We start from the raw sequence: 12,675 nt of genomic DNA on the forward strand, positions 1-12,675 counted from the left end.
AGCTGAGAGGCCTGGTTGCGTTGGTGCGTAGGGCGAAGCTGTTGCGGTTTAGCTCTTCGATTTTGGGGTCTTCGTGGAGAACGTAGTTGAGGACGTTGTCGGAGGGGTCGCGGGAGAGGAGGGAGGCGTGAGTGTCTTTCTGAGGCAATGTGGTACTATTGGTGGCGTTTTCTTTGCCGGCTTTACTGGGGTCGACGAGGACGGAGGAGGCATCAAAGTAGGGGAATGCGGAGGACTGCGTGCGAGAGCGATCGCGAGGCTGTTTGACAGTAGCAGATTGGCGGGATTGCTGGCGGGAGTGGATAGATTTACGGGAATGGCGCTCCTTTGTCGACGCGCGGCGGGAGAGGGGACTGTCTTGACAGTCGCGGTGGGCGCTGGGGCGGACCGTGGTGCGGGATTCTGCACGAGTATGTTGGGCTGCATGAATATGACGAAGTCCGGCGGATGACTTGGGCCGTTCGGGAGAAGAAGTCGATTTGGCTTTGCCTTTAGCTCTTGCAGTGGCGGTGGAGGTTGCGTTGGCTAAGCTGTAAGTAGAGGAGTGATTTTCCTTCCCACCATGCTCGAGAACTAAGGAATATGGAGTAGGATCTCGCTGGCTTGTGCGCTTCAGCTCTCTCCTGCTCTCACGTTTGCTATACCTCTTACTGTCGCGCTTACTGCTCCTCTTGCGGTCTCCTACATTGAGGTTTAGCGGAGGGAGCATGTACTGGCTGGGTGTGATGGTGGTCCTCTTCTCATACTCCTCGATGTCCTCCTCCTCGTCGGAATAGACACTCTCGCTCATCTCGGCGTCCTCGAAGATCATGCTTCCGGTCAGTTCGTTGAGACTGGATTTAAGCTCCTGGGCACGAAGGCTTTGACGCACACATGCTCGTCGACCAATGCCTGTACGAGAGTAGAGGGCGGTGCCTGGGCATTCATATTGCTCCTGAACACAATCACGATTGGCCGCTGTCACAGATTCCGTATTGTTGAGCATGAAGGACCTCTCGGGCCGCGATTTTCGAAGACTCCCAGGGTATTTGAGCGTGTCGGTTGATGACGAAGGAGTCTCGGCAGGCAATCGAATGCGCAGGCTCTCAGGTATTTTTCTTTCTGTAGTCCCCCCTTCGACGACGTTATCGCTGGGCTTCACAATATTGCTCGATAGCGGCCTCAGAACAGCCTTCGGGCTCGGAGTAGCTTCGCCGATGAATGCGGGTGGGAACTTGTAGCTTGATGACGACATGCGAGATGAGCCTGCGCTGAAGAAAGGAGATTGAGTTGAGGCTCGTTTGCGAATGTAGCTATTGCGCTTCTCATCAATTGTCCGCCGATCAAGCAAGCTATCGCATGTCGACTTAGGGACGAGGCGTATACTACGACGTTTCTCTATTGGCGTTGTCAATTGCGTGGTATGTCTCGCAGTAGGCGGCTGAGGGAAGGCTGAGGGTGTTGTTGAGACAAAACTGACAGAATTGGTGGTGCCTGAAGTGTAGCTCAGCGGCCTGCGGAAAACTGCAAAGTTGTTGCTACTTCGAGAGGGAGAGTAGGTATGACGTCCGTGTCCGAGCCCTCTCAGGCGCCGGTTGAGTGGTAAACCTGAGCTGCGCCGAGGAGTATCCCGATACACTTTTGTCGAGCATCGTTTGTGCATCAGCGGGGAGCTGGATTGCTCCGACTCTTTCCGCGCCATTTCTGTTGGGATCTTCATGGAATCATGTGGATGATGTGACGGGCCAGCTCCGTCTTGGAAACCCCAGGATGACCTGTCAAACGCAGTGAGGATCTTCGTCTCTGGTTCGCCGATTGAGCTGGCCGGTGAGTGACTGTCTTCCCGTTTGGTCGATAGATCGAGATGAATCCGAGGGGGATGCTCCGGTGCCCGCTCCAAGCCATCATCCCCTTTCCCCTTCTCCAGGTCAACGTCGTGGTCTCCACTCAAGTCTCTCCATTCATCTACGATGGGTATGGGTCGGGAGATATCGGTCTTTCTCGGGCTCCTGGGGCTCCGCGGACTTATATAGCCCTTTTCCTGCTTCTTTCGGCAGCATAGGAAGAAAATGAATGCAAATAGTATGGTTGCGGCAACCACGGCTGAGAGTACAGAGCCCGCTATGATACCAGCCTTGTTGCGCTTCGAGTTGTCAGTGGGTATTGAGGAACTACCGCTCTCAGTTGGCTGGCTTGGACCGGAGCCCGTCGCGGTAGCCCCAGGGTAGACGTGTGTTCCAGCCCCGGAGACCAGAAGCTGGAAGGTTTGGGTGTCTTTCGAAGCGCCATCGCTAGTTCTTGCCGTCATCGACCCTTCCACCATCCGCGGTGAGAAGTCCTTAGGGACTGTCCCGGAGATGGAGAACGTGTTAGAATTAAAGCTGAGCCATTGACCAAGATCGCCGAGTCCAACGGAAACGGAAACGTTATCGTTATCCTTAGTGAGGATGTTCCTTGGTATGTTGTACTCGAACCGCTCCCCGGCGGTGATATTCAATTGGCCGATCTCTGAGGTGAAGAATTGAGACATGAAGCTCAGATGAATAGAGTGCTTCGCTGTATCTCCAAATTTGTCTTGCACGATGATGCCGAGATCCTGAGACATCAGGCCAGATGGGGGATCTCCAGTAATGTCGAAGGAGTGGTTGTCGAAAAATAACCACGATGGAAGGTCTGCGCCGGCGGATTGAATATCACCATCCCTGATAGGTGCATCGTCAAGAAAGAGCTTGCTCTTCACGTCGGAAATCTTGACATGTTCTCCCTTCGACAAGTTCAGCGTTTGCGTGAGGGGTCTGAAGAGAAATTGATGGTTGCTAACAAAAAGCGAAAAAGAAGTGGTTGCTGCGGCATACTCCGCCGTATCAGAAGCAATGAGGAGAATATCAAATGACTGTGGCGCTGTCGAAAGGGGTGTCGTTCCAGCGAAACGTAGGGATTGCGCATCGAAGCTGATCCATGCTGGTAGCGGTGTATGGTCCTCAAGACTCGCATGATAAGACAGGCTCTTCCCAGTGGTCTGAAAGGTGTCTTGGGCGAACTTGACCTCAAACAGTTTCGAAGGCGGGAGTGTTACGCTTCGCGGTCCCGAAAGCTGCCCAGCCTTTGATAGTTGTTCGGAAATGTTTCCCTTCACTCTGGGGCCGTCACCCTCTGTAACCAGCAATTTGGACTCCATGTTGGCTACAGCTCCAGCCTCTGCAGCTGCCGCAATCGTGAAAGCAATGGTTCCGACATCGCCTGCTCCTGGAGTACCCCAAAGTGTTCGTTTGTCGCCGTTGATGGATAACCATGACGGATTCTTGATCAACGAATACTGAAGCTTCTCCGGATTGGGTCCGAAGGTTGTAGATGCAAACTGGAAGTTATACATCTCACCGACTCGTGCGACAGGTGGATATTGTAGGTTCAGGGGAAAGTTGACCTGGGGAGACGCTATAGCCACTGAGACGAAGAGGGCTATTGTGGCCACCAGCATCACAATTGCTCTGTTACCGAGATCAGCAAAGCCTTTCAAAGCGCTTAGTATGTGACTTACCGCGAAGGTGCCATGGCGATACTTCGAAAGGATTCCTTTGCCGCGATAGCGGACGGAGTGGAGGACTGAGCGGACAGGCTGAAGACCTTTCGTTGCATACAGCCATCTTTTTCTTGGATTACGAATTCTCAGACGCGCTCAAACGCGTTTTCGCGTCAGGGTGGGGAGCCTTGCATTTTACTGAAAAGGCAAAGGAATGTAGAAGGCGGGCCGCGAAGTGGAGTGGTGGCGCGAGCAAGGGATGCCGACCTCAGTGACTTGCCCTGCGTACCCTTCAGCATGCCTGAGACCAGCCTGACTATACGTAGGTACGCGGTCTGATCGCTCATTTCTCGATCGGTAGTTGCATTTTCAACCCTGTTCGCCCGGGTCCGTAGTAGTCGGGACATCTGTCGATTTGCTGGAAGCCGCAGGAATCGTACAAAGCTCTGGCAGGTTTGCGAGCTTCATCGACCCACAAGTGAATGCAGTCACAGCCACCCTTTTCCACCAAAAGGCGAAGGGAATGTATGAGACATTTGCCGACGCCTTTCTCCCTCTCTTGTTCAACAACGCAAATCTTGTGGAGGACGGTCAGCCTCTTCACCCGAAGGTAAACAAGGTATCCGATTAGCTCTGACGCATCTCCATCTTTGACAGCTATGATCATATTAGTGTGCTTCTTCCTCAGCTCGGAGGTGAAGTCGAATGCTTCGCTTGTTGGAAAGCTTTTCTTTTCAATCCTGATCACCCTCTTCAGGATCGTTTCGCGCTCTTTGGGCGAGAACGTAGCGAGCTCCTTGAGTTGAGCGTTCCCAAAGACGGCGCCAGTAGATGATATCGTGACCATCCTGTCGCTAGGAAAGAAGGGGGCGAGCATCAACTCGCTGGCTTCGTTGACCGCGAAAGCTGATGAAAACCAGGAAAGTAGCAAGAAAGAGGACAGTAGTGCAAGTACGAGGAGCTGAGTGCTTTGAGAAAGATGAAGATTATTTGAACTATCACCCTGAGATTAGAAGAGGCTGATTGGAGATGAAGGACCTCGGGACGAGAAAGAAAGGGCTTCCTGCGAAAGATGCGGCGCTTGATTGGTGAAAGCCACTCACGTGAGAGCGTGCTCCGAGCTTTCCTCACAACAACGCGTCGCTCCTGCATCTCCAACCTTTGCACGTAATCCACCATCAAGGACACACAATGCACCTCTTTCGCTGGCAGCATTCGACAGCTGTTGTCCCGTCGAAGTGGTGACCTTGAAGTCGCCAGTTCGGCTTGAAGTGCTCCGCGACAGCATCGGAGAATTAGGCGAATGAACAAGGCACACCAAGAGAGCAGTATGCCAGGCAAAAGGAAGCGACCCCACTATGATATCGACTTCACGCTTCGACGTGTCTTTGGAAAGCGTTGCTTCAGGTCTGTCTTCTCAGTACTCCCCATGCACGCTTCAAATTCCAATACCTGCATAGACCAGTCCAACGCGAAGTCATTACCGCAACGCTCGACGGCGAGGATGTCTTTCTGCAGGCTGCGACATCGTTTGGGAAGAGCTTGTGTTTCCAACTACCAGCTATCGTCGATTTTGGTAGTACGTTCTCCGATTTAAAACTATTCTGCGGACGCTGATCTTCCAAGTCACCATCGTGATATCACCGCTTCTGGCCCTAATGGTATGACAATTCCAAACTGTCCAGAGTCCAATCTGACTTTATCTGTAGAACAACCAAGTTGCTTCCATGCGAAAGGCGAATATCCGGGTAGAAACAATCAACAGCACCACCACGCCTAGTAACAAAAAGAGGATAATTGAGGACCTCCAATGCGGCCATCCTATGACTCGACTTCTCTATGTTACCCCGGAGTACTGTCAACTGGACTCCTTCCGAAAACTCCTCCGCGTCATCCACTCCCAGCGTGAGCTTGCACGCATAGCTGTCGATGAAGCCCATTGCGTCAGCGAATGGGGCCATGACTTCAGACCTTCGTTCCAGCAACTGTCATTCTTCAAGACAGAATTCCCGGATGTTCCCATCATCTGCCTCACAGCTACGGCCACAGCACGTGTCCGAGACGATATCATCAACATGCTAGGCTTAGACTCCTCAAAGTTGAAGATGTTCCGAATGACCACTAGTCGACCGAACTTACACTATGAGGTCCGTTTCAAATGCGATGAAGAAGATCACTACCCCGACTTCCTCTCCTGGCTAAAAGCTGCCCATGCGCGGCGCGCTTCAAATCCCGAACGAGCCTCCCAACTAGCAGACCAAAACCAGCGCGCCGATAACGTCTCAGGCATCATCTACACGCTTTTTCGCAAAGACTGCGAATCGTTAGCCGCCCGTCTCCGCGCCGACGGTATAGGCGCCAAACCCTACCACGCCGGGCTGCCACACACCGAACGCGCCGATGCTCTCGCAGGCTGGGTCGCGAACAAGGAAGGCTACGACGTCATCGTCGCAACTACAGCTTTCGGCATGGGCATTGACAAGGAAAACGTACGTTTCGTAGTGCACTGGCAGATCCCAAAATCCTTCGAGGGCTTCTACCAAGAAGCCGGGCGCGCCGGGCGCGATGGGAAAGCTTCCGTCTGCATCCTGTATTACGGACGCGAGGACCGTGATCGCGCGGCGTCAATGATGGCGAGGGACCAGGCGCGGCAGCCGCAGAAGGGCACGGGTGTGGCGGCGCAGCAGCAGCAGTTGATGAACCGTGCGAAGAGTCTGCAGGCGCTGGTAGGGTTCTGTGAGGCTACGGATAAGTGTCGGCATCGGCTGATTGCGAGATACTTTGCTGATGAGGGCGAGACACCGTGTGATTTTGCGTGCGATTGGTGTAAGGATGCGGTGGGGCTGGTGAGGAGGAAGGAGAGGGGCTTGGCGAGTGAGGAGTGGTGTTCGACGCAAAGGGAGATGGGTAGGTATGATATTGACGAGTATGAGTAGAAATGGGGGGCAATGTCAGGGTAATGCTCGGTTTACGTTGCCTCATGCGGAGTCTGGGAGCACTGGGACATCACGCAGAAGAACGCATGCATGGCACGCGATACTGCAAAGGGGGGCATGGCACATGGATGACGCATTCATATACCTACATAGATATAGAGCACCAGAGGTCTTGACATGAGATAACTAAGATCGTGCCTCATATCATGCAATCGTTTACGTAGGGAGCTCCTATGGGCGGATCATACGCCTCGAAGGATATGCCGTTGTCTCTCCATCTCTCCCATCACTTGATGACGAGGGCCGCGCTAGGCACCATGCCGGCCTCCTTCAAAGTCATGCCAAAGTCTGTCCGGTCGAAGACCTTCCTGGGGAAGTTCTGATGGAACGCATTGACCTGAACACCCGTCTCTTCCAGCGCATGAGCAACCTCGAAGAGCGTCGTCTCCACCGGGAAGGTCTTCGTGACCCTGCCGGTAGGTGTCTGCAGAGCAAGTCGGGCCTCTGTGTATGCAGACGCCGGTTTCGATGTTGTAGGTCCGGAAGACGTAGGAGCGGCCGGCTCCTCAATGGGAGGAGGAGGAGCCTGGCCAGCCCTGGCAGCCTTCTCCACCTCCGCCTTGCGTTTCCTCTCCTGTTTATCCGCCTCTAACTTCGCCAGTACGCGCTTCCGCGCATCCTCTTCCTCTTTCTTCTCCTTCTTCTTCTGTGCCGCTTCCTTTAACCGCTCCTTCTTCTGCAACTCCTCCTTGATGTCCTGGCTCTCCTTCGTCGCCTTCATGCGTATCTGCTCGTTCTTCTTGCGATCAGCCTTATCCTGCTCCGCCTGCGTCGCACGCTTCGCCGCTAGCCTCTCCTTCAGCTCTTCCAGCTTCTGTTTCTTCTCTTCCTCGGTGAGCGGCTTGATCTCTTCAGTCGACTCGCTGAAGTTCTCGTGCCCAGACTTAGAGGCGTGGAACTCGGCTTGTGCGACGGAGCGGAAGCGCTTGCCGCAGTCGTCGCAGGTGAGAGACTTGGCTTCTTCGCCGGGTTGGAGAGCGGGTGGCTCGTCGGAGGAGGCGGATGCTTGGGAGGCTTTGAGGTCGTCGATGGATTTGTCTTGGTTCTTCTCTAGCCAGTCGATGGCGTCTTGGAGGCTGCCAGTTGCCTTTGCGGCGAGCCCGGCGCGCTCGGGCTCGAAGCCCATTTCGAGCAGGGTGTCCAGATCTGAGGGCATCTTGGGAATGTTGAGGCGATTGAACCTCGTCAAGGCCGGGTTGTGGTTGTGCGAGCTGCGGAAATTGCGAACTTGTAATACTCTTTTACGGCCGCTTTCGGAGGACGCAATGTGCAAGACCAGGACAGCGAGTGTTTGGCTCTGGGGCGGTTGTCCGGCTTTATATGATGGGGTGAGAATGTTGGGTCGTAGGCAGTAACTCGTAGCGGGGCTTAAAGTTGAGAAGGTGGGAGAATCCGGCGGAATGCGATCACGCCCACACGCGATCCATGAATTGACAAATTGTATTGTGAGGAGAGCAGGTGCTGAACTTGACGCTTGTCGATAGAAGCGTAGAGCAGCCCCATATGAGCACTTGGTGTGGAGTGAAGGCTGGCTAGTCGCAAGTCGGTGACGTTGATCCCGGCCACCTACAAACAAGCGAAGCGAGACCCAGCTTGTCGACCGACACCTACGTGACTTGACCTGCTACTCACCGACACCGCGCCTAATATCCTATCTCTCCGCACGGCTTCCCCTCGACTCACTCTCGCCGGCGCCTCTGTCGATCCTGCCCGCCAGCACTCTGCGCTGTCGCATGCGCCTACCCTCACCCTCGCCCTCGCCGACTGTCTGATTACCAACCTCCGTGCCGTACCTCCACTTCTGCTCTGCCCGCTCGCGCTCGCGCCCGCAACATGTCTGTCGAACTCGACCCTCCGGAGCTTGGGTTCAAGCGTCAGTATATCGGAGGAAGGTCGGGAATGCGGACTTACACTAAGACGTGGCAGGTCCGTTCCAGCACGAGGTCTCGCAGGTCCTCCGACTCATGAATCCGCACTCCGATCCGGTGGCCTTCAAGGTGAGGAGAACCCAGGCTACACGCTCTACGCGCGCCTCTCATATGCGTTTCTATCCTCGGACCATGGACTGACGCACGCAGGTGAAAACCACGGCTCCGAAGCAGTACGCGCCCGGCTTCTTCCCGTGTCCCCCACTCCGCTGATATTGAATCATGTAGATACTGCGTGAGGCCCAATTCTGGCCGCATTGAGCCGGGCAAAGATGTCGAAGTGCAGAGTATGGAACCCTCCAAGCGAACCCCCGCGGGATTTCTGCAGCAAGCTGACGTATGAGCACAGTTCTCCTCCAAGCAATGAAGGAGGACCCGCCGCCAGACGCGAAATGCAGGGACAAATTCCTCGTACAATCAGTGCTTGTCACAGCTGATAAGGAGTTCACCAATGTTGCTTCGCTCGTACGCTTCCCCGCCCAGGACGTGTAGGGCAATGGCTGACGCGGACATGCAGTGGTCAAACATCGAGCAGACAGCCAAGTCGTCGATTCAGGAGAAGAAGATTAGGGTCACTTTCTTGCCTGCAGACGACGTCACGGCAACACCACCGAAGACAAATGGCGTAAGCCACCGCGATGATCGGACTATGGTCCCGTCTCCTTCCCCGGAGGCCGTTACTCCCCAGCGTGGTTCTACCGAAGCGCCCGTTGGATCTGTCTCCCGCCCCGAGTCCCGGCCGAGCGACAGTAGGAACCTGAGAGACGCTCGAGATTCCGCGTTTAACCCCGCCACTTCTGGAGTGAAGTCAACCGTCTCTGCAGCTGCAGCAGGGGTAGCAAGGGCAATCCCCACGTCCAGCGAAGATCTCCAGGCCCAGCTCGCCGATGCCAAGGCCACGATCGCGAAGCTTCGGGAACAAGTCGAGACATCAAGCGGTCTCCGTCAGCGGAAGGCGGAACCCACGCGCGACTCCAAGGAGCAGCTGCAGACGGCCGTGAGCACTCACCAGCAGGGTCCTACAGGCGGCGTCTCTGTTCAGATCACGGCCATCCTGTGTCTGCTGAGCTTCCTTCTGGCTTACTTTTTGTTTTGATCCCGCTCCCCCGCAATATCCCATGTCACGCCAGTCGAGTTAGATGCCGTGCGCGAACGGCGGCCCCGGATTTTGAACGAAGGGGGAAAGTGTGGGGTGTCAGATGATGGCGGTCTCGATCAGCCGAATGGCGAAAGTCTGTGACGGAATAGTGTGGCGGCCGCGGCGGAGGGAGTAATTCCTTTTGTTCGTTCTTCTGCGTGATTAATTGTCCCGTGGAGGCAGGTCCAGGTTGTCTGCTTTGGGTAAGCATCTGGAGGAGCTGAAGCTTGTGGAGCGACGGAGTCCCAGCATGTTCTGGGGAAAAGGCGCCGCCACCCTGTATCAACACTTCTTCCAGAATATGATTTGTTCAATTGCAGAGCTACCGCTGTGCCGTGCATGCGGTCATGGTCACGAGCGCCGAGCCAATGGAGAAGCTCGCAAAGCCGTGTGGGGGAACAAGGTTGCGGAGTTTATTGGAGATGCATGGTGCCCTCTAGCCTTACGCCCCTCACGAACTGCTCCCATCCCGCGGCCTGGCTGCATCGTTCTTTGCATGTCTCGCAGCCAGCGTGAAGATGAGATGATCACACGGGCATTGGCGGCTCTAAGCGCGTCTGTCGGACGTGGGTATGGGTAGTGGGGCAAAGCCGAAGGGTCTCCGTGAGTCAAGCGGCTTTACAACAATTTCTCTTCAGCCAAGTCGAAGTCGCACCATGCCCTCTACATAAGTCGCCAGTCTCCCCGCCGGACTCGATCCTCACTTCCTCACCTCGCTTTCCTCCCCGGCCGCCAACATGTGCGGAATCTTCGCCTGCTACCGGTATGCGCGCATGCTTTCGTCCCCCAAGTTCCCCTCCATTGCCCCTCGCTATTAGGTTGATAGGTGACTAACGCGCGCAAAGGCACCCGGATGTGCAGAAATTCAAGACGACGGCCCTGAAGATGGGCAAGGCGTGAGTCTCCCTCTCCAGCGATGGGTCTGACCGTCACTGACTCACCGCGACAGCGTCCGGCATCGGGGCCCAGACTGGAGTGAGCACACCCCTACTCCATGCGCCGCGGAACGCGATAACTGAGACAGCACAGGTGGCAACTGGATCGCGAACGATACCAGTAGGTCCTCCGGGTGTCGCTGGCGCTAGAACGACACGCTGACTTTGCGCAGTTTTGGTCCACGAGCGTCTGAGCATCGTCGGCGTCGGTATGCGGTCACACGACCACGCGATTCCGAGCCGGAAGCTTACAATGGCGCAGACTCTGGCGCGCAGCCGCTGGTCAACGACGAGGAAACCGTGTCTCTGGCCGTCAATGGCGAGATCTACAACCACCGCATCATCCGCAAAACACTCAAGAAGCCGTACAACTTCAAGACACACTCGGATTGCGAGGTCATCATTCCGCTGGTAAGGACACCGGGCTGGCATCATTGCGCCGAGCAGGAGCTGATATGGCGCAGTATCTGCAGCATGGCATCGACGCACCGCGACACCTGGACGGCATGTTCTCCTGGGTCCTTCACGATAAGGTCCAGGACCGAGTTATCGCCGCACGCGACCCCATTGGCATCACTTCCTTCTACCTGGGAAGGTCGAGCAAGACGCCAGGAGCTGTCTTTTTCGCCTCAGAGCTGAAATGCCTGCACCCCGTTTGCGACGACATTATGTCCTTCCCTCCCGGCCACGTCTACGACTCCAAGACCGACAAGTTGACCCGGTATTTCGATCCCAAGTGGCTTGTAGAGCCCGACAACATCCCGACGAACCCCGTAGACTACAAGGAACTGAGAGAAACACTGGAGAAGTCGGTGCGCAAGCGGTTGATGGCTGAGGTCCCGTATGGTGTGCTCCTGTCTGGAGGTCTTGATTCGAGCTTGGTCGCTTCTATTGCACAGAGGGAGACACTCCGGTTGAATGGGCAGGCGAAGAAGCGCATGACAGCCACCAACGGAACCGCCACCAACGGGGTGCAGAATGGATGGGAGGTAGATGGGCATGCTACCGGTCACCTCGTGGGTATCGATGACTCCAACGAACTGGCCACCGTCCAGAAACTCCCCCAATTGAACTCGTTCTCAATTGGTCTTCCCGGCGCTCCCGATGCCGTTGCCGCTAAGGAAGTGGCAGAGTTCCTCGGAACTAAGCATCACACATTTACCTTCACGATCGAAGACGGCCTCAACGCGCTGTCGGACGTCATCTTCCACCTGGAGACCTTTGATGTAACTACTATTCGCGCCTCAACACCCATGTTCTTGCTCAGCCGCAAGATCAAAGCCATGGGCGTGAAGATGGTGCTCTCAGGAGAGGGAAGCGACGAGATCTTCGGTGGCTACCTCTACTTCCACGCCGCGCCCGACAAAGCCGCGTTTCACCAGGAGACGATTAAGAGGGTCGGCAACCTGCATTTGGCCGACTGTCTGCGCGCCAACAAGTCCACCTCAGCCTGGGGTGTAGAAGCCCGCGTCCCCTTCCTCGACAAGCAGTTCCTCAACGTCGCCATGAACGTCGACCCCGCCGAGAAGATGATCACCAAGGATCGCATCGAGAAGTACATCCTCCGCAAAGCATTCGACACCACAGACGAGCCGGACACGAAGCCCTACCTCCCCGACAAGATCCTGTGGAGACAGAAGGAACAGTTTTCGGACGGCGTGGGCTACGGCTGGATCGATGCGCTCAAGGACAACGCTGAGCTGCATGTCACAGATGAGATGATGAAGAACCCCAAGCCGGAGTGGGGTGGCGATATCCCGGATTCGAAGGAAGCTTATTGGTATCGGTGTATGTTCGACGAGCACTTCCCGAGCTATTGCGCGAAGACGGTCATGCGTTGGACGCCGACGTGGAGTAAGCAGACGGATCCGTCTGGACGGTATATCTCCTCCTTCCTCTGGTACACGCACATGCTAATATCCACGTAGTGCCGTCGCCATCCACAACCAAAAGTACCAGTCCCCTGCCAACTAACTACTCTCGTCACGACCAAGATTGTAGCCGTCAACCAAAAAGTTAGCTGCTTCACCGCATTTCCTTCAGATATCTGTCATTACCAGCGTTCCGGAATTTTGGCGTGACTGCGCGAAGGGGTTCCTGTCTTTTCCGGCGCTCATAGACCGTTTTTCTTCACCGAGACTGACTGCATCATGGCACCTAATGATGGGCAGGGCAGATT

General features: G+C 55.4%; 5 protein-coding genes across 5 annotated transcripts; 3 read left to right on the forward strand and 2 right to left on the reverse strand.

The window, feature by feature from the left end:
• Positions 1-181: 181 nt before the first annotated feature.
• On the reverse strand, positions 182-4,346 carry BU26DRAFT_412890 (uncharacterized protein; the record flags this gene model as incomplete). Its single annotated transcript, XM_033822994.1, has 2 exons — positions 182-3,467; positions 3,976-4,346. Coding segments are annotated over 2 exons (3,657 nt in total), but the record flags the coding sequence as incomplete, so codon positions are not given.
• Positions 4,347-4,829: 483 nt separating this feature from the next.
• BU26DRAFT_472638 (ATP-dependent DNA helicase) lies at positions 4,830-6,435 on the forward strand (the record flags this gene model as incomplete). Its single annotated transcript, XM_033825440.1, has 4 exons — positions 4,830-4,906; positions 4,960-5,078; positions 5,126-5,160; positions 5,209-6,435. The coding sequence occupies 4 exons, from the start codon at positions 4,830-4,832 to the stop codon at positions 6,433-6,435; spliced, it is 1,458 nt and encodes a 485-aa protein (XP_033691406.1).
• A 286-nt stretch (positions 6,436-6,721) lies between these two features.
• BU26DRAFT_415531 (uncharacterized protein) lies at positions 6,722-7,651 on the reverse strand (the record flags this gene model as incomplete). The annotated part of the gene is made up of 1 exon (XM_033823118.1): positions 6,722-7,651. One exon carries the CDS (start codon positions 7,649-7,651, stop codon positions 6,722-6,724), a length of 930 nt encoding a protein of 309 aa, XP_033691407.1.
• A 318-nt stretch (positions 7,652-7,969) lies between these two features.
• On the forward strand, positions 7,970-9,794 carry BU26DRAFT_513235 (VAMP-associated protein). Its single transcript, XM_033827576.1, has 6 exons — positions 7,970-8,368; positions 8,422-8,492; positions 8,574-8,596; positions 8,652-8,710; positions 8,773-8,888; positions 8,941-9,794. Exons 1-6 carry the CDS (start codon positions 8,329-8,331, stop codon positions 9,517-9,519), a joined length of 888 nt encoding a protein of 295 aa, XP_033691408.1. The 5' UTR covers positions 7,970-8,328; the 3' UTR covers positions 9,520-9,794.
• A 221-nt stretch (positions 9,795-10,015) lies between these two features.
• Positions 10,016-12,669, forward strand: BU26DRAFT_513236 (asparagine synthetase). The gene is made up of 8 exons (XM_033827577.1): positions 10,016-10,324; positions 10,407-10,457; positions 10,511-10,536; positions 10,591-10,617; positions 10,670-10,705; positions 10,759-10,907; positions 10,961-12,375; positions 12,425-12,669. Exons 1-8 carry the CDS (start codon positions 10,299-10,301, stop codon positions 12,468-12,470), a joined length of 1,776 nt encoding a protein of 591 aa, XP_033691409.1. The 5' UTR covers positions 10,016-10,298; the 3' UTR covers positions 12,471-12,669.
• Positions 12,670-12,675: the final 6 nt, after the last annotated feature.

The sequence above is a fragment of the Trematosphaeria pertusa genome (assembly GCF_010094035.1).
Source record: "Trematosphaeria pertusa strain CBS 122368 unplaced genomic scaffold BU26scaffold_1, whole genome shotgun sequence".
NCBI classification, from domain to species: Eukaryota; Fungi; Ascomycota; class Dothideomycetes; order Pleosporales; family Trematosphaeriaceae; genus Trematosphaeria; species Trematosphaeria pertusa.

Bases quoted from the DNA above. Each gene is read 5' to 3' on its own strand.
- BU26DRAFT_513236 (XM_033827577.1), top strand. From the start codon at position 10,299: ATGTGCGGAATCTTCGCCTGCTACCG. The intron at 10,537-10,590 runs GTGAGCACACCC...GAGACAGCACAG, and splicing joins GCATCGGGGCCCAGACTGGA to GTGGCAACTGGATCGCGAAC. The intron at 12,376-12,424 runs GTATATCTCCTC...ATATCCACGTAG, and splicing joins CAGACGGATCCGTCTGGACG to TGCCGTCGCCATCCACAACC.
- BU26DRAFT_513235 (XM_033827576.1), top strand. From the start codon at position 8,329: ATGTCTGTCGAACTCGACCCTCCGGAGCTTGGGTTCAAGC. The intron at 8,369-8,421 runs GTCAGTATATCG...AAGACGTGGCAG, and splicing joins TCCGGAGCTTGGGTTCAAGC to GTCCGTTCCAGCACGAGGTC. The intron at 8,493-8,573 runs GTGAGGAGAACC...TGACGCACGCAG, and splicing joins CCGATCCGGTGGCCTTCAAG to GTGAAAACCACGGCTCCGAA.